Below are 19,216 nucleotides of genomic sequence, written 5' to 3' on the forward strand. Positions count from 1 at the left end.
CCCCATACCAGGCAATCCATAAATATAATAAAATGAAAAATCCCTCACAGGTATTCAAAACAAGTGCAAATTAAATGAAATCACAAGGAACGCTGCAGAAGCATTGTACTAACTAGGGCAATGACAGAGTCAAAGGCAGCATGAAGCGACCGATTGACCAATCGACCTATCGACCTATCGACCGACCACCCGGGGCTGGGGAGATGAGGTAGCTTGCTGGTGAGGGAGGCAAGGACAGGAAACGACCTCAGCTCAATCCTCCAGTCAATCCTGGAAGAGCTCCACACTCCCGGCTGGGATCAGGGGATCACGAGGCATGCCACCTCTGTGTTTGGTTTGGGGTTTGGCTTCTAAAGGGTTCTGGGGATCAAATTCAGATCCTCTTTATCAGTTAACTCTCCAGCTCTTAATTCTCTACAGTCCATACTTTGGTATTTTTGAATTTTCTCTAACAAACATATGTTACTTTAGAGAGAAAATAAAAGATGGGGAGATACTTATCAGTGGGGTGTTTACCCAGCAAACACAATGCCTTATATTGAATCCCCAGTACCCAAAACACACACGTCAACCCAATAGGTCCCTTACAGGAAAATAAAACGCCCAGAAGTGGGATGAAATATAAAATGCTCATATAATAAGAATGGCAGGTAGCGATCTTGGAAGCTGCATTTCCATAGACCGACTTCCTTCTCTGATTTGTTCCTGACAGGGGGAATTCCTTGCCTGGCAATCTTTACAACAGTCGCCATACGAACATTCAGCAAATGACTTGAGCTTACAGGTGCGTCCTTCACAGCATGGGTCCGACTCACATTCCTGCGAACAGAAAATGGCCCCTGATAAATAATGAGTCCTTGGTAGCAGGGGCCTTCAGTAACGGTCTTTCCCTATCCTGTAATGTCATTCTACCCCGGCCAGAGCCGTTTCTCTCCCCTAGCTGTGTGCTTCGAGGCACATCAGCCTCTTTAGCTGCAAGAACTTAATTGTCAACACATTTCAAGACAGCTGGTAATTCCAGAAGAAAATACCAAACATGGAGGGTCTTAAAGAGTGGAAATTTATTTATTTCACAGTTCTGAAAGCTGGAAATGCAAGGAGAAGACTCTCACAGAGGTTCAGGGAACCCTCTCTTGCTGGCTGGCACACACAACGTGGCCAATCTTCAGTGCCCGCACTGGAGAGAAAGCTAGGGAAGTGCCAGCTGCTTCTTCTAAAGACACTGATCCTAGTGAACCAGGCTCTGTCCTCCAGTGTTGGTCTTAATTATTTCCTCAGAGACCCCACTGCCAAATGCAGCTTCTCTGGGGGTTATGCTGTGACGTGAATTCTGAAGACCTCAGAGAAGTAAATACCCAGGGATGTCTTTCTCTTCCTGCTCTGGGTCCCACTACTCATGGGACGGCTCTTTTCTCTGGGTAGGTAAACCATTCCTTTATTCCTTTTCTTGTGGGGTAGGAGGTGAGGATTGGCCTCAGTGCCCTGTACATGCTAAGCACACACACATCATACAGAGCAGCATTTTTCTCAGCTTCTGTTACCATGCTTTGGCCACCACAGTTACATTTCACCTCCAAGCCCCCACCACAGACACAGTGTGAATATAGAAATCTTAACCCCCTGTAAATGTGCTATAGCCTTGTAAGCTGTCACCACTGGTGAGACTGGCAGAGTACATGGAGCTCTATACACTGTTCCGCACCCTCTTGACTGCCAACACTTATTTCATAAAACTTTACCTTTTAACTAACATACAGCAATTTTACATATCTATGAGACAGAGTAAATTCATATAATCAATGTACACTGGTTAAATCAGGGTCATTATCATTTTTATCACATAATAAAAATTAAAACAAATGAGCTACAATCTATACTTTCAGACACACAAATAAAATAGAGGGAAAAAAAATAAGTCAAGATAGATCATGATCCTAGGAGAAAATCTGCACCAAGGCGGGGCACCCAGAGCATCGGCCATAAAAGCACAGTGGCTTTCATCACAACTAAAGCTCTGTGCTCTAAGACACTGCACTTTATCAAAGGCAACTGTTAAGAGGGCCTCTACATTGCAGCTAATTAAGCTGACCGGGTGGGTCTCTTTCCCCATGGGGGCCCAGTGTGCCATGGCAGCAAACAGCAGCGTCCTTGGTAGTGTATGCACCCTGTGGCCTATATGGGCTGCCCTCGGGGGCCTTGGAGACAATTTTCTAGCAGCCATTCAAGTCTCTCATCTCAATGTTGTCCCCAGTCTAGGCTCCAGACAGGTGGGCATGGTGCCTTTGGGAAGCCCCAGGGCACAGCGGCCAGGGTTCACAGTGGCCGGGTCATCATGTCCATCCGCACCAAGCTGCAGAATGAGAAACATGTGACTGAGGCCAAGTTAAGTTCCCTGGCCACCAGAAGACTCACATCTCAAAGAAATAGGGCTTCGCCACATTTAATGCAGGTGAGTGTGAAGGCACGGCTGCTCATTCCTGATGGCTGTGGGGTCAAGTATATCCCCAATCACAGTCCAGAGCCTGGACAAGTAGCAAGTCCTGCGCATTCCTAAAGGCTTCTATGGTGCCCGCCCGTATGCTACCAAATCATGTTCAGTAATAAATTTCACATCCAGCCAATAAATAAATAAATAGGATGTCTACAAATCAAGTATCTGATAAAAGACACATGTCCAAGATAAATAAAATAGAATGCAATAGCAAATAAGACAACTTTTCAAATGCAGGTAAAGAGTTGAACATACACCAGAAGATACACCGAGGGCAAATGAGTACACAGGAGCCTGCTCGACAAATGAGTACACAGGAGCCTGCTCGACAGACATAGACACCAGGGAGTGCACAGCAGAACCTAAGGAAATCGGGGTGGGTTACCAGGAGCACAGACCAGGGCCATACAGAAGGAGAGGGAGGGAGGCGGGGCTACAGAACACGAAGGCTGTTGAGGAAAGGTGCAGGGAATAGATTGCTATAGGTTTATCTAAAAGCTATACATAATATTTGTGTGTAGGCATATACAGATTTATAGCTTTTTTTTTTTTTTTTTTTTTTTTTTGGTTTTTCGAGACAGGGTTTCTCTGTGTTGTTCTGGTGCCTCTCCTGGAGCTCACTCTGTAGACCAGGCTGGCCTCGAACTCACAGAGATCCACCTGGCTCTGCCTCCCGAGTGCTGGGATTAAAGGCGTGTGCCACTGCCACCTTTAGATTTATAGCTTAAATGAAGTGACAACTCTCGGAGGATAATGTCCCCCCCAAGAGCCATAAATGACCTAAGGGAGCCCCAGTTCCAGGCATGAGAAATCTCCTCTCGAGTCGTTGGTCAGGAGAATCCAAAGGGCTGAGCAGAAGTCATGGAATGCAGCAATCATACAGACTAGAAAACAGTTTCTCTCTTGGGATACGGGAAGGCTTGCCACACCAAGATTGGTTGGGCAAGGAAAGCAGCTGCGAATAACATCTTATTGTTATAATAAGAATAATAGGATCTACATCTGAACAAGCAGGTTCTGAATCCAAAGGCAACCCAAGGGGGAGTCCAAGGGGGAGGGGACTGTGGCCAGCGTGCAGTGACCATGAAGGCAGTCAGAGCTAAGGGCTGGAGTCAGGTCCGATTAACGGTAAAGGACCGATTAACCAAAGGATACTGGTGCTCGGAAGGGGAAGGATTTGGATGCTGAGGATGCTGGAGGATGAAGCAGCTGGAGTCCGGCTGAACAAATACTGCTTGAATGGCATGACCAAAATGGTGATCACTTCAAGAACTAACCAGTTACAGAATGCCAGTAACAAGTGGTCCAACAGTTGCAATAGAAATACTAGGCAGATAGGTACCATTTAAAAAGAACGGTACCATGGTGCTTGCCTGAGGTCACGGCATTGTGAGGTAGATCCCCAGGAGCTGACCAGTCCCTGAGACATAGCCACATGACACAACAGTGGCAATCCTCACTTTACCACTATAGCCCACAGTCACTCCTCTGCCCGCGGTGCCCAGCAAACCTCATGTGGTGGGTATTGTGTTCCCTGAATTATTGTGTGTTCCCTGAAATAAACATATCTGGGGTCAGAGAACAGACAGCCACTAGAACAAAGCCAAAAATGGTGGCTAGAAAATGGGAAGAGTAAGCCATAGCAGAAGTTGGGCGGTGGTGGTGCACGCCTTTAAACCCAGCACTTGGGAGGCAGAGCTAGTCAGATCTCTGAGTTCAAGGCCACTTTAGAAACAGCTAAGCACGGTGACCCACGCCTTTAATCTCAGAAACCCAGCCTTTAATCCCAGGCAGTGACAGCAGAAAGAGAAAAGTATATAAGGCGTGAAGACCAGAAACTAGAGCAATTGGAGTAAAGCGTGTAGTTAGTTAAGCATTTGGCTGGAGAAGCGTTCAGGCTTTGGAGCAACACAGTTCAGCTGAGAGCCTTTGAGAGGAGGACACCGAGGCATCCAGCCTGAGGAAACAGGATCACCTGAGGAACTAGCAAGGTGAGATAGCTGTGGCTTGTTCTGCTTCTCTGATCTTCCAGCATTCACCCCAATACTTGGCCTCAGGTTTGGTTTCATTAATAAGACCTTTTAAGATTCCTGCTACACCCTCACAGTAATCTCACACAGCAAAGCCGGAAGACTCAACTGACCTTTGGTGTACCACAGTCACACTCTTCCCCGGGGTCCACCAGCTTGTTACCACAGAAGGGCGCGCTGTAAGCTTCATCAGGCTTCGGAACGTTGAGAAGGCAGCTCCCTCCCTTGTTCAAAGTTAACTTCTCAAAGTCCTCTGCACTGCAGCTGCTAAAGTTTCTGGAACCTCTACAATACACATTAAGAAAAAGGTCTCACATCGTTGCCATTGCTTATCTTCAAAGGTCTTGGTCATATCTTTAAGCAGTAAGAAGTAAATACTGTAAAAAGCAGAGACTAAACAGGTAGACAAACAGGAGACCATCTATCCCTAATAAATGAAGGAATCACTTCCGTTATTATATAGTTCACCACTAAAGTTACACTACGCTGGCATCCATGAAAATATCTTCCAAGTACATCACTTGTTAATACACTGAAACAAAAATCAGAATTATTTCAATCTACAGAGACCTTAAAAGTTTACCTAGTCTCATTCAGAATTCATCTTTATTTTTCTAAAACGCTACATTTCAAATCCTGGAAGCTACCCGTGTGCTTCCCAATCCTGTTACCTGAGGTATGGCTCGCTTACCTTCCCCTCCCCTAACTCACACTCTGGGAGCCATGAGAAAAAACACGAATGGGCAGTTCCAGCCCAGACCCTTCACTGTCCCTGTGGTAGTCTGAATGGGAATGCCGTCCCCCATAGCCTCAGGTTGGGATATTTGTCTCAGACTCTATCTCTCTGTGTGTCTGTCACTTTCTGTCTTTCTAGTTCATTCTCTCTCTGTCTGTGTCTATCTGTCTGTCTCTCTCTCTCTCTCTCTCTCTCTCTCTCTCTCTCTCTCTGACTCATCATTGTAGATCAGGGTGTAAGCTCTCGGCTAGCTGCTCCAGCGCCATGTCTACCTGCCCGCGTGCCGATGCTGACGTGCTCCCTGACATGATAGCAATGGAACCTAGCCCTCTGAAACTGTAAGCCCTAAATAAACCCTTTCTTATGTAAGCTGTCTCGGTCATGGTGTTTCATCACAGGGATAAAAGAGTAATCACCTAGAGGCAGCTTGCACTGCAGAGTCAGCTGCTCTAACGACAAATCTTCAGTTTGAGCTGCAAATACTTTTAGACTGTAACTCCTGCGAATAACGACTATTTTACTCTGAAGGTTAGATGGGCTATGCGCACAAGAATTACACAAATTCAACTCTGATATGCTAGATCTGGCTTTTTCCCCCCCTTTTCTTGGTTACTGGCTTACCCAACTGTGGCCATATAGGTGATAAAAAATATCTCTTACATTATAAGAAACTGGAGCTTTTGTTGGACCTCACAGCCAAAGTCAGTAACACCTTGAGTCACTTAAGACTGCTGTCCTACTACTGTGCACTCAGCCTGCCTGTTTAACCTACCTATAAGAGAACAATGTAACAACCAACTTTGCTTGCCTTGGATTTTCCATGGAATCAACTTTTATACCCTATAATCTTGAATTGCGTACTCTTCATGAGTACATACTCTTCTAACCCAGAGTATTGCATGTGTGCCGTGACAATCATTTGCTGGAAACAGCAGAGCCTGAAGGCAACCTCACAAGTGCACATCCACCACGAACACTGGGTGGAACATGCAGGCACTGCTCGGTAAACAGTGATGTTTGCAATACTATTTGCTGGAAACAGCAGAGGCTGAAGGCAACCTCACAAGTGCGCATCCACCACGAACACTGGGTGGAACATGCAGGCACTGCTTGGTAAACAGTGATGTTTGCAATACTCTTTGTTATTGAGTCAGTTGGGATCAGTTGTTGTGGGCGACTTAATCCCCTGTAAAACTGTTACAAGTTTCTATATATGCGTGTTCCTTCTCCGGGTGATGCTTCCTATGCTATTCCGTAAACAGAGCAAAGCCCTTTGCTAGGGACACACACACCCAGACAGACACACAGGGTCAGGGACAGGTTCACAAGACAGCATTCAGGCAGACACAGATCTAGATTCACAGACAGACAGACAGATAGGGATGACAGAAGAGAGAGTAAAGTAGAGAACTCAAATCTGGGCTCACTCTTGGTAAAATGACATCAAGGAGAAGTGTTCTGACTTCTCTTCTTACTACGACACTGACCCAATACTGGTAACTCTCCGTTTATTATTAATGCATTCAAACCACCACATTCTGTTGCCCTGTGTGAGACTCTGTGAGGAGCACATGTGGAACATTCAAGAAAAATGCAACATCTGAGAACATCTGAATCCACACAGCCAGTAACTACATGTTACCAGGAGTCCTGCTGATTGCTATTACTTTTGAAAATCAATAGGAAATATACCTATATGCCATAAATCATTGACAAACCCATATTTTGTTAAAATTTTATCTAAGATAGTTGTCTATCTATTTACATACCAATTTCTCTATCTGGTAACCTACACCTTGATTATATCAGGAATTTTCCCTGGTGTTTTCTTCCATGGCTATATGTCTTATATGCCTAGGTCTTTTATCTATTTTGACATCATTCATACAAAAGGTTAGGATCTAATTTTATTCTTTGGTATGTAGAAAAAGTTCCTTCACAGAAAATATTTGCAAATCATATATCTGAAAAAGGATTAATACTTAAATGTATAAGGAAAACTCAATAGTAGAAAAACATCTCCACTTAAAAATAAGAAAATGGTCTTGAATACACATTTTCAGATGAAGACAACAAATGCCCAAGAGCTACATGAAGAGATGTTTAGCATCACTAATCACCAAGGAAATGCAAACCCAAACCACAAAGCACCCCTTATGCCTGTTAGGGTGGCTGTTATAAAGCCCGAAAAGAGAAGTCCAGGCAAGGCTGTGAAAAAAAGCAAAGCCAGCAGAAACCAGCAGGCTACTCCTAAGGAAATTAACAAGAGATGCCAAATGGCCTAGAAATCTGCCCTGTGCTACAAACCCAAGAGAAATGAGCTCTCCATCATACAGACACCTGTGTTCTCTTGTTCAGCATTAGTCACTGAAGCCAAGACCTGGAAACAACCTAAGTGTTCAGCAGTGGACAAACAGATAAATACACTATAGTACGTATGCATATGTCCCATTACACATGTGTACTTATACTGTTATGTGTGTTTGCGCATGTATACACATGTATGTGCATATATAACATTACTCAGACTCAGAAAAGGAGACCCACACTATTGGTCACAATATGAATGAACCTAGAGGATTCTGTGCTAAGCAAAATAAGCCAGACACACAAAAAAGAAAAGTATCACATGATCTCAATCATATGTGAAATTGTAAAAAGAAAGAAGGAAGGAAGGAAGGAAGGAAGGAAGGAAGGAAGGAAGGAAGGAAGGAAGGAAGGAAGAGTAAAAAATAAAACAGCTGGATGGGAGCAAATGGGGAGATGGAGGTAAAGGACACATGTCAGCAATATGCAGGACTGGCAAGTGCAGAACCAGGTACAATGTGAGCCCTGCCATTACTACTACATAACGGTGGGAATTTGCTACAGTAGTAGGCTTTAGGTTCTTCTGTCCTGGGTAACTACGCAGGACAATGAGTGTGTTAACCTGCCTGACAACAGTAACCATTTCACCACCTGTGTATAATGTGTGCCATCTCAGCACCCAGGAAATTGATCAAGAAGATAGAGAATTTGAGGCTAGCCTGGGCTGCAGAGTAAGACTGTCTCAAAAACAAAAAACAGAGATTTTACTTGTTTGTTTGTTTTTTCTCTAAATACAGAGTCTTACTGTGTAGCCCTGGTTGGCCCCAAACTCACAGAGATCCACCTGCCTCTGCCTCCTTGAGTGATAGAATTAAAGGCATATGCCAACCTCACCCAGACATGTTACAGATCTTAAATATAAACAGTAAAAGCAACATATATGTCTACAGCATAAGGCATGTAACATGCATGTGTATATGCAGTGAGATATATAATGTACACAACATACATGTGTTATTTATAATATACACATAAATACCATATAGTGTATACAACGTGTGCACATACCATGTATCATCTGTACACTATGCACACATATCTATAACTGATAATACATAGTGGATGCATGATAGGTATGTATTTACTCACATATATAATTAACCCTTTGCCATCACCAGAGCAAGATGTACAAGCAGCAGCAAAAGTGGGGTCTGCAGAAGCAGCCCTGGGGCTTTTGGAAAAACAAAGAACTATAATCCACAGATCCTTTTATGACTTCTTTTTGTTGTTGTTGTTGTTTTTTTCGGTTTTTGGTTTTTGGGTTTTTTTTTGGTTTTTGAGACAGGGTTTCTCTGTGTAGCTTTGCGCCTTTTTTGGAACTCACTTTGTAGACCAGGCTGGCCTCGAACTCACAGAGATCCACCTGCTTCTGCCTCCCAAGTGCTGGGATTAAAGGCATTCGCCACCAATGCCCGGCCTTTTTATGACTCTTTTGCCCCCAAATTGCCTGTCAACACTTTTGTTTGCTAACAAGGAAGCAATGAGCCTGCTCCTGTGCCTAGAACATTCCAGTGCCATTCACTATTAGACATAGTCTAGATGTAAGACACTGAAAAGCTTTAGCAGAATGGCAGAAATAAGAAAGGAGAAAAACTACAAACAATTGTTTATAATAAAAGAATAATTTAAAGTCAAAACTGACTGTGGGAAGAAAAATTCTCCCACAAGGTCTGTGATAATAGCAACCCATTTTGCATTTTTTTTTCTCACTACACTTGAGGCTATTTTGGGGACCCCTTGGTGTCATACCAAACATCTGTGCATCCAACAAATACATGTTGGACATCTGCCTGGATAAGGTACTCTTCTCAGTTCAAGGAATAAAACCATGAACAGGGCAGAAAATCAACTATGAACAAGGCAGAAACCTTTCCTGTGAAGGTCACGATCTAATGAGTGTAGCAGACTGCACCTTAGTGGGTAATTTACTTGGGATGATAAAAGATGTAGTAGTACTATGGAAAAGAGGAGGCAACGAATTGTGGGTAGGCTGGAGTGCTTACAGTTTCAAAAGGACAGGCAGCCCAAGCACTTCCTACCTCATGACACTTCAACCAAAATTGGAAATCTGAGAAACAAATATCACAGAGAGAAAGAAACATGAACAAAACCCCTAAGGCAGAGCTGTAGCATGGTCTGGCAATGATGGGGAGGCAAGTGGCCCTGACAGGAAAGCAGTGAAGAAGAGAATGAGCAAGGGAGACGGAGCAAAGGCAGGAGAAGACCACGGGCAAGTGTGGCTACCTGCCATACGTGAAGTGTGGTCACGGTGAGTGGGCTTAAGACCAATCAGAAAAGACCCACTTTGACTCCTGCTAGAGGATCACCGCTGACTGGAAGAGGGCCCTTCCCAGAACCCCCTCCACAGACGATGATGAATCAGAACGACATCCTTGGAGTCAGGAAAAGAGGTCGATTATTTCAAGGAACAGCATGCAAGAATGCGAGAAGTCGAGGCTGGGCGACAGGAAGGTTGGCAGCAGCGGCCGTGGGAAGCCTGTGGGCAGATCGGAGGCTATGGGGATAAGCCTGGGTGAAGTGACTGGACATCAAGTCCAACAGGTTTGTAACGGTTTCCTTCTTCTCACTCATTGCACCTTCCACGCGGCTCATGCGAAAATGTTGTCTGTAAGAAAGTCCTCATCGGACAACCACAGCAGATGTGCCAGCAGATGTTTATCCTTCACACCAGTCCCTAATCACAACCTACACAAAGCCTCCCCCTTTAGCAAAGGCTATTTGAAGAGCCTCATATTCAGCAACTGAGCCCCATTTTCTCATAAACAATGTTTGAAAGTGTGAGCCTTGAGCAAGATACCAAAAAAAAAAAAAAAAATCAGTTTCAACCACAATGAAGTTCCTATAGTACTGAAAATTTTAACAAAGTCATAATAAGCATGTGAGGCTATTTATAGCAGTTAGGAGCTGGGATTTTAGAAACATGACCTAACACTGGCCTCAGCAAATGCCATAAAAAGACTATGAGGCAACAGAAAAGATAACCCTGCTGTGGGATGGTCTTTCTGTACGCTGTGACTATGTGTTGCTATGATTGGGTAATACAGAGGCTGCTCTGGCCTATGGCGAGTCAGGTTATAGCCAGGCAGGAAATCCAAGAGAGAGAGACAGGAAGAAGAAAGGCAGAGGTAGGAGAGATGCCAGCCTACCACCCAACGAGCAACATGCCAGCAGACTGGTAATGCCACAGCCACGTGGCAAAACACAGATTAATAGAAATGGGTTAATTTAAGACGATAGAGCTAGCTAGCAAGAAACTTAAGCCATTGGCCATACAGTTTGTAATTAATATAAGCCTCCGAGTGGTTATTTTATAAGTGGCTGTGGGACCATGGGGCTGGGTGGGACCAGAGAAACTTCGGGCTACAATAACCCTCTGCCCATCACCACAGGATGGCACACAGCAGAGAGGATGGCACCCTATCCTCTGCCTGTTACTCTAGATGATACAAGAATTATGACTTAAAACATCTCCCCCACTTTTCACTAAATGAGTTCTGAAAATTTCAAAATGAAATTGGCAATGGAGGAAATGCCAGGATATGACCCAAAATATCATGTCATAACTCATTTCTTGCATTGCTACCCTATTCCTGTGAGTAACCCAGAAGTAACCATTAACCATCCTAGTCTCAACGGTCTGTGTCGAAAGGACCCAGGGAGGAGACTAACCGCGCATGCGGAGGAAAAGCACCGATTATGGAGGGGCGGAGGGAGAGGGGAGGCTGGACAAAACCACCTCGCTCCTTTCATGTCTGTTCTTGAAGCAGGACTCACTATGTAGCTCCGGCTGGCTTCAAACTGGCCACTCCCACCTCGGTCTCTTAAGCACTAGCTTTGAGATGTACGCCCCCACACCTCACTTCAGCCAGTTTTTGAGAAGAGCAAGTACAGGAAATATACATCACACCTTCTGGAAACTTAGGGGTAATTACCATGGATCACTAAAATCTTTTTTTTTTTTTTAAGATTTTATTTATTATGTATACAGTATTCTGCCTGCACATATCCCTGCAGGCCAGAAGAGGGCACCAGATCTCATCACAGATGGTTGTAAGCCACCATGTGGTTGCTGGGAATTGAACTCAGGACCTCTGGAAGAGCAGTCGGTATGCTTAACCTCTGAGCCATCTCTCCAGCCCGGATCACTAAAATCTTAACATGCCGGGTTAGAGGGCTCGCCAGTGAAACACTTTACCGTTACTGTGGCAGATGTCTCTGTGGGAAGTCAGGCAGGCGCCGTGGGAATTCACCTCCCCGTCACCCTCCTTCCATAGCACCGAGTGGAGCCCGACAGTGTACCAAGGAAGGAACTGGGAATCTCACCACTCAGCCCAGCACGATTGCTCCAGGAATTCACTCCAAGGGCAACTGGTCCAAACCTGACCCTACAGGCCAGACTGCTGGGATACTTTTAAATCTAATGAACATTTATTATTGTAGGGTAAAAGGGCCAGCCAAAGAAACCCACCCTGGCCCTGAAACCAGAGCCAACTCTGCCCATGACCTACTAAACCAACCAATCCCTGAGCAGAAAATCTTTTCCCTGGAAAAACTCCACCCCTAAGAAGCCCTATATATGGCCCTCTGGCTGTTCAGTTATGTCCTTCCCCACCCTAGTAGAGGCACCCACTCTCCTAGATTCCTCCTTCTCAAATAAATCTCTTTTTTAAGAGAGTCTTGAGTGAAGATCTTTTGGAGGTTTCACAGGTGAGGATCTCCCTTGGGAGCAGAGCGGAGCAGCAGGGGAAATAGACACTTCGGCTGGGAAGATACTAGGGGCTGGGGGGAGGGGAGCAGAAATAACAAGTTTTTGCTGGAGCTGCAGCAGATTGCTACATCTCTGCACCGGTTTCCCTTTGAGCAGAGTGAAGCAGAAGAAGTAACATCTTGGGTGGGAGCTGAAAACAAGTGGTTACCTCTGCTGGGACTTTCTCTTAGCCTGCAAAGCAGAAGAAGAAATGGGTATTTCTGCTGGGAAGCCCCCTGTGGATGGGGGTGGGGGGTGGGGAACCACGGGGGACACGGGACCGGACGACAGAGCACAGGTCAGCTATAAAGGCTCTCACTCTCAGAGAGAAGCGGGATTGCTACAGCCTTCAGGGAGACTGCGCCCTCGCTTCAGGTATGGCCTGACTTCCCAACAAGTTAGGATACCTTCCCTCCAGAGCTGTAACATTATCAGGTATAGCCTGACTTCCCAAAGAGTTAAGATACCTTTCCCTCCAGAGCTGTAACACTGCAATTATACTTTTCCTAATTTCTTATTTTTTGGGTTTTCTTTATTTCTTAGGTTTTAATTCTCGCTCTTACATACATATCCCACAAAGCCATTACTTAGCTAGCTGGCGGGGTTTGTCTGTAAGTTCATCCACCCAGTCGACTCGTGGGCACTCTAGTATTCTTCTCGTGCACACAGATCACACACTTTCTCTTTCACCACTCTGTCCCTCTTTCTCTCCTTTCTTCTTTCTACTTAATTATATTTAACTATAACCTTCCACAGTAGTTTGGAAGAGAATGGGCTCATGGAGTGAAACTATTTGGGAAGGATTAGGGGTGTGGCCTTGTTGGAGGAGGTGTGTTTCTGGGAGCGGGCTTTGAGGTTTCAAAAGCCTATGCCATGGGCTGGAGAGATGGCTCGGAGGTTAAGAGCACTGGCTGCTCTTCCAGAGGTCCTGAGTTCAATTCCCAGCAACCACATGGTGGCTCACAACCATCTGTAATGAGATCTGGTGCCCTCTTCTGGCCTGCAGTCATGCATGCTGTATACATAATAAGTAAATAAATCTTTAAAAAGCCTATGCCAAGCTACACCCCTAAAGTCTTAGCAACATGACTACCCAAATATGAGCTGAACAAAGTCAATAACAATAGATATGCCAAAGTGGCCAGGGAAAAGCCCATGACGACTCAACCCTACACAAAGAATTAAATGTAACTAAGAAAAGCTGGGAGTGGGAAATGGTCTTCCCTGGGAAAGAGCAAACCAACTGGTTGTCTGGTGCCAAACAATCGGCCCTGAAAATAAACATACAAGTAATATACAGACTAAACGGGTTATATTTAAAATATACATGGACATATATCCAGATACACACATGCAAGAACTGAAAAATGGACAGCAATTTGAAGGAGACTGGGGAAGGGTATATGGAAGAGTTTGGGGGCAGGAAAGGAGAAATGTTGTAATTATAATTTCAAAAACAAAGTTTAAAGAATGAGAAAAAAATAGATTTGAGACCAAAACTAGCCAGAAGAAATAAGAAGGCCACTTCATACTGATTAAGGAAACAACCCATCAAGTTCCCAGAACTTCAGAAAAAAAGTTATAAAAGTAAGACTAAAGCGTTTTGCTCATGGCTACTTGGAGTACTGACACAGGAGGAGCATGAGTTCAAGGCCAGACTGGTTTATAAACTGAGTCTGAGGAAGGCCTGGGCTACTTGGCAGGACCCTGACTGAAAACAGAAGCTATTCTTACAGTTCTGTTTCCAAAAGAATGGCCTATTTATTAATTTATTTACTTATTATGTATACAGCATGCATGACTGCAGGCCAGAAGAGGGCACCAGATCTCATTACAGATAGTTGTGAGCCACCATGTGGTTGCTGGGAATTGAACTCAGACATTAAATTCTATTGGAAAAAGATGATTAAATGATAGACTTCTTCCAATAATGTCTCCAGATACACAAGAATCAAACAGTACCTACAAAACATTTATGTGCTGGGCAGTGGTGGCACACGCCTGTAATCCCAGCACTCGGGAGGCAGAGGCAGGAGGATCTCTGTGAGTTTGAGGCCAGCCTGGGCTACAGAGTGAGTTCCAGGAAAGGTGCAAAGCTACACAGAATAACCCTGTCTTGAAAAACCAAAAAAAAAAAAAAATTATGCTTGCTACAATCAGAAAGAAAAATGGCAATTCTAAATATTGCTGCAGGACATCACAGTCCACAAAAAAAAAAATTAATATATCAGATTTCGAAAAAAGTCATATAGAACTTGAACAAATGAAATCTAATAAGCAAAACTAAGAATCCAATGGACAGGTTTAACAGCTAAATACATATAATTAAAGGGTAACTGAAGTGAAAGATGTCAAAAGAAATTACCCACAAAGAAACAAAAGGCGGGAAGAGATGTAGCAGTGGCAGAAATACCAGGCAACTGCTCACTACCTCCCTCCCGCTTCTACATGCCCGAATCCTACAACACTGAGCTGAGAGAGCAATGCCCCCAATCCTGCACACAGCACCTCATGGAATATACTAGAGCCAAAGGATCTGAAAACGTCATGTATCCAGTCAGCCCAGCCACGCCAGCCTTTCACTCCATAAGCGTTCTTTTTATTTCTTCTTTTCTATCATTTAATTTCCACTCTTGCACATACATCTCGGTCACAAGAGCTGTGCATGTGCCTGCACACTGCTCGGTTAGGACTCCGCACCACTGCCTACGTCTCTCCAGCAGGTCACATAAGGCATCTTTACTGTGCTCCAGCTACGTCCCTTACCTCAATTCCATGCCTTTTTAAAGCTGATCTCACACTTAACCCACCCTTCCTCCCTCCCCCTCCTAATCTTACAGATAAAAATCTGAGTAAACGCCGTATTGTCTTGGGTTGTTTATCCTCCAACAATTATTGAAGTCAAAGGTGCCACTACATACTATTAATTCACTAGTACAGTACTTTAACAGTGGCACTATCAATCATCTGTGGTTGCTCACAGTGAGTACTCTACTCCAGGAATAATACAGAATTTATATACCAGGCGCCCTGAGCTCCTGGACTGAGGAAGTATTTTCTTAACTATATGCTCAGCTCTCTCATCTCCAAGCCAACTTGGAGACTGGAAATACTTCAACTGAAAGAGCAGAGCTGATAAAAATAAATAAATGAGCCAAGCAATAAAAGGACCCCAGAGGCACAAATCCCAGTGCAGGAACATCAAGAAACACGGGGGCAAAAACCAGGACAACATAACTCCTCTAAAACGTTAAACCTGAGTCATGGCCCCTACGGAGAGACGGTAACATGAAATCCCAGGCAGAGAACTAAGTATGTTCAAAAAGACAAACAGCTGAATGAAATACTAAAAGTAAGGAATGGGATGAAAGGATAATTCAACAAAGAAATAGAAAAACCAATCTGAAATGCTGGTAATAAAAAGCACAGTAAATCAAATTTAAAAAAAAGACAACTCGCTGGCAAGTTTCCACAGTGAAACGAATCAAGACTATCTGAGCCTGCAGACGAGGTGTGCAGCTGAAACAACCCAAGCGCAAAAAGAAACTAAGAAGTAGGTAGCAGTGGGGATTCCAAAATGCACATGGCACTGCACCTCGCAGACACAGACAAAGAGGGAGAAACTTGTTCTAAAGGCATAAAAATGAAGGAGGGATGTACAGGGGCGGGGAGGGTGAAGGAAGGAAAGAAGGGAAGGTATAAATGATACCAATGATATTATAAATTTAAAAATAATAATTTCTTAAAAAAGAAAGCATGCCAAGCAAGCCATGAGGAGCAAGCCAGAAAGCAGCACTCCTCCACGGCGTCTGCATCGGCTCCTGCCTCCGATCCCGCCCTGACCTCCCTCAGGGGCAGCGACTCTCCTCCCGATTATTCCTGGTCACGGTGTTTTACCACAGTCATAGAAATCCTTACCAAGACAACCAGAGGAACAAATAAAAGAGACGCAGACAGGAAAGGAAGAAAAGTCGAAGCATCTCTGTTTGCAGATGATATGATTTTATGGATGAGACCCTACAGACTCCCTCGGAAAACTCTTAGAACGGATAATTGCTTTCAGCAAAGTGGCCGGATACAAAATATACAGGCAGTCTTCCTGTATACCAGTGACTGCCACACTCAGAAGGAAACCAAGCAAACAATCTCATTATCAATAGCCTCAAAAAAAATATATAAATAAAAAATAAAATAAATAATAAAAATAAAATAAAATCCCTTGGAATAACCCTAACCAATGACGTGAAAGTCCTCTATAATGAGAACTTAAACACTGAGGAAAGAAATTGAAGAAGGCCCTGTAAGATGGAAAGAGTCTCATGCTCACAGACCGGAAGCATCATGCTGTGGAAACAGACCACCTACCAAGATCAAACTATAGGTTCAATGTAATCCCGATCAAAAGTTCCAGTGAGAGTCTTCGCAGAAACAGAAAAGACAGTCTTAAAAACCATACGAGAGCACCGACAACACCAGATAGTCAAAGCACTCCTTAGCGGAAAGAATACTTCTGGAGGCATCAACATACTTGACTTCAAGTCACACTGCGGAGCCACAGCAGTGTGACTAGCAAGGCTCCGACGCAAAAGCAGAGTGGAGATGAATACCATAGAACAGAGGCCCAGGCACAAGGTCCTCTGGCCCACGGACACAACGTGGCCGTCTGACTCTGGACAGTGTTGCTGCAACTACACACACTGGAGAAAAGAGCATCTTCAATGCATGGTGCTGGGAAAACCGAGTTCCTCCATGGAGCGGAACGAAACTGAATCCTCATCACTCACCCTGCACAAACCAACTCCAAACGGATGGGAGATCTCAGCCTCAGAAACCCTGATGCTACGAGAGGAAAAAGCAGAAACACAGTTTAAGCTGACCACAGCTAAGAACTTTCTGAATGGGACCCCACCATTCTGAAAATAAGGTCAATAACTGACAAAGGAGAATTCTTGACGTTAAATTGCTTCTGTATTCATTTTCATGTCCCCAGTGGCTAAGGGTGTTGAACACTTTTTTCTTAGCCATTTTTATTTCTTCTTTTGAAAAGTCCCACTCCTCAGCTCTTGTCCCTAATTCCTGGCGTCGCAGACGGCGGCGGCGGGCGACCTGGTCAGAGTGCTTCCCACTCCCGTAGCCTACGGGATGCTGTCTGTGTTTTCTTCTAGCAGTTCAGTGTTTCGGGTTTCACATTCAGTCAGCAGTCCCTCCCAGCTGTGACGTGTAGGAGCCACAACGATGACTAATGGCCACTGGATATCCCTGAAGGTACAATGCTGCCGTTGTGTTCTGGGGGTAACCAACAGCCAACCTGCTGGCCTTCAGGCCTGCTCAACCAGAATGAAAGGATGCCTGGTGCTGTAAACCTAGCCAATTACAGACTAGGAGAGGAAACTGGTGTAGGCACTGCGGAGACCAGTCTGGTGGAGGGGGAGGGTGGTTCCGAACAAGTGAGAATAGAAGTACTATATGACCCAGCTGTGCCACTCCTGGGCAAACATACAAAGGACTCCACACCCTCCTACACAGACATGTGTCCATCAGGGTCTACTGCCGTTCTACTCACAACAGCAAGGAAATGGAGTCCGCCTAAATGTTCTGAACGGATCACGGAAACACAGCACACAGAAACAGTGGCGTCCCGTTGGAAAGAAAATAAAATCACGAAATTTGCAGAAAAGGTTATGGAACTAGAAAATATGTTGAGTGAGGTAACCCAGGCTCGGAAAGATAAACATCACTTTCTCTCTCTCTCATAGGTGGATCCCAACTCTGAAGCTACTAGATTCATGTATTTAACCTGGAGTGTCTATAAAGGTCAGACAGCTAAAAAGGGGCCCCTGAGAAAATGGAGATGCCTTAATGCAGTGGTTATCAACCTGTGGGTCATGACCCCTTGGGGTGAGGGAGGTCAAATGACCTTTTCACAGGGGTCACCTAAGACCACTGGAAAACACAGATCTTTACATTATGATTCATAACAGTAGCAAAGTTACAGTTATGAAGTAGTAATGAAAATAATTTATAGTTGGGGGTCACCACAACATGAGGAACTGTATTAAAGGGTCACAGCATTAGGAAGGTTGAGAACCACTGCCTTAATGGGAGGAGAGAGAAGAACACGTGTAATAAATAAAAGGTGTAGATATACGGGGAGACGAAGGTTTACCAGATAGGAGAAAGGGGGAAATGGCTCAGAGTGTATTGACCAAAACTGAGGATTCTGAAAAGCCTGTGGCAACCCACTACTTTGTAAATGAGTCTTCAATTATATTTAAAGAGAGTACATGTTTGAGTGCAGGGTGGACAATGCTACTCCCAGAAGACATTGGTTATCAAATGGAAAATCACAGTGCCAGACATGGGGTCCTCCCCAAGCAATTGGTCAGAAAGGTCTAAGGGGCCTGGAAACAAGAAAGGCTATTACCATTACTATCGGCTGCCCACCAGAACCAGACGGCAAGAACCTGCTTCTGAAGCCAGCACACAGTTTCATTTCCAGGACACAGAGAAATCAATCTGCAGCGCCCTAAAAGCCTCCTCCCTGGTGGATAACTGTGACAATGCTGGAGGTGCTCTTCAGGCTGCAGGGGACAAAAGACACTGATGGTCTCCCTCAGCCTGCACACTACATGCTACAATAACGAACGTATCAGGAAGATGCGCCCACTAGTGTGACAGCGGCCTGACAGTTATGGCAGTAATCCAGGACTTTCTGGTGGGATTTGGGGCTTGCTCTAAAGAAAGGGAAGCAATCGTGCCTACCACTATAAAGCTGGTCAAAAGTCTACTGCTGGGAAGATTCACAGGCCACAGAGGGAGCCTAC

At 44.6% G+C, this 19,216-nt stretch overlaps 1 protein-coding gene and 1 non-coding gene across 2 annotated transcripts in view; one reads left to right on the forward strand and one right to left on the reverse strand.

Annotated features, from left to right (window-relative positions):
* Positions 1–19,216, reverse strand: part of Adam9 (ADAM metallopeptidase domain 9) — an 82,349-nt gene that overhangs the window by 30,483 nt on the left and 32,650 nt on the right. The window contains exons 12-13 of the mRNA XM_036209386.1: positions 4,635–4,806; positions 727–819 (exon numbers count right to left, since the gene is read on the reverse strand). Coding sequence (XP_036065279.1) covers positions 727–819; positions 4,635–4,806 — 265 coding nt within the window. The remainder of the gene's footprint in view (positions 1–726; positions 820–4,634; positions 4,807–19,216) is intronic.
* On the forward strand, positions 2,070–2,208 carry LOC118569255. The gene has a single exon (XR_004943044.1). It is a non-coding gene; the product is annotated as a small nucleolar RNA SNORA70 (small nucleolar RNA).

The sequence above is a fragment of the Onychomys torridus genome, chromosome 17 (assembly GCF_903995425.1).
Source record: "Onychomys torridus chromosome 17, mOncTor1.1, whole genome shotgun sequence".
Classification (NCBI taxonomy): domain Eukaryota; kingdom Metazoa; phylum Chordata; class Mammalia; order Rodentia; family Cricetidae; genus Onychomys; species Onychomys torridus.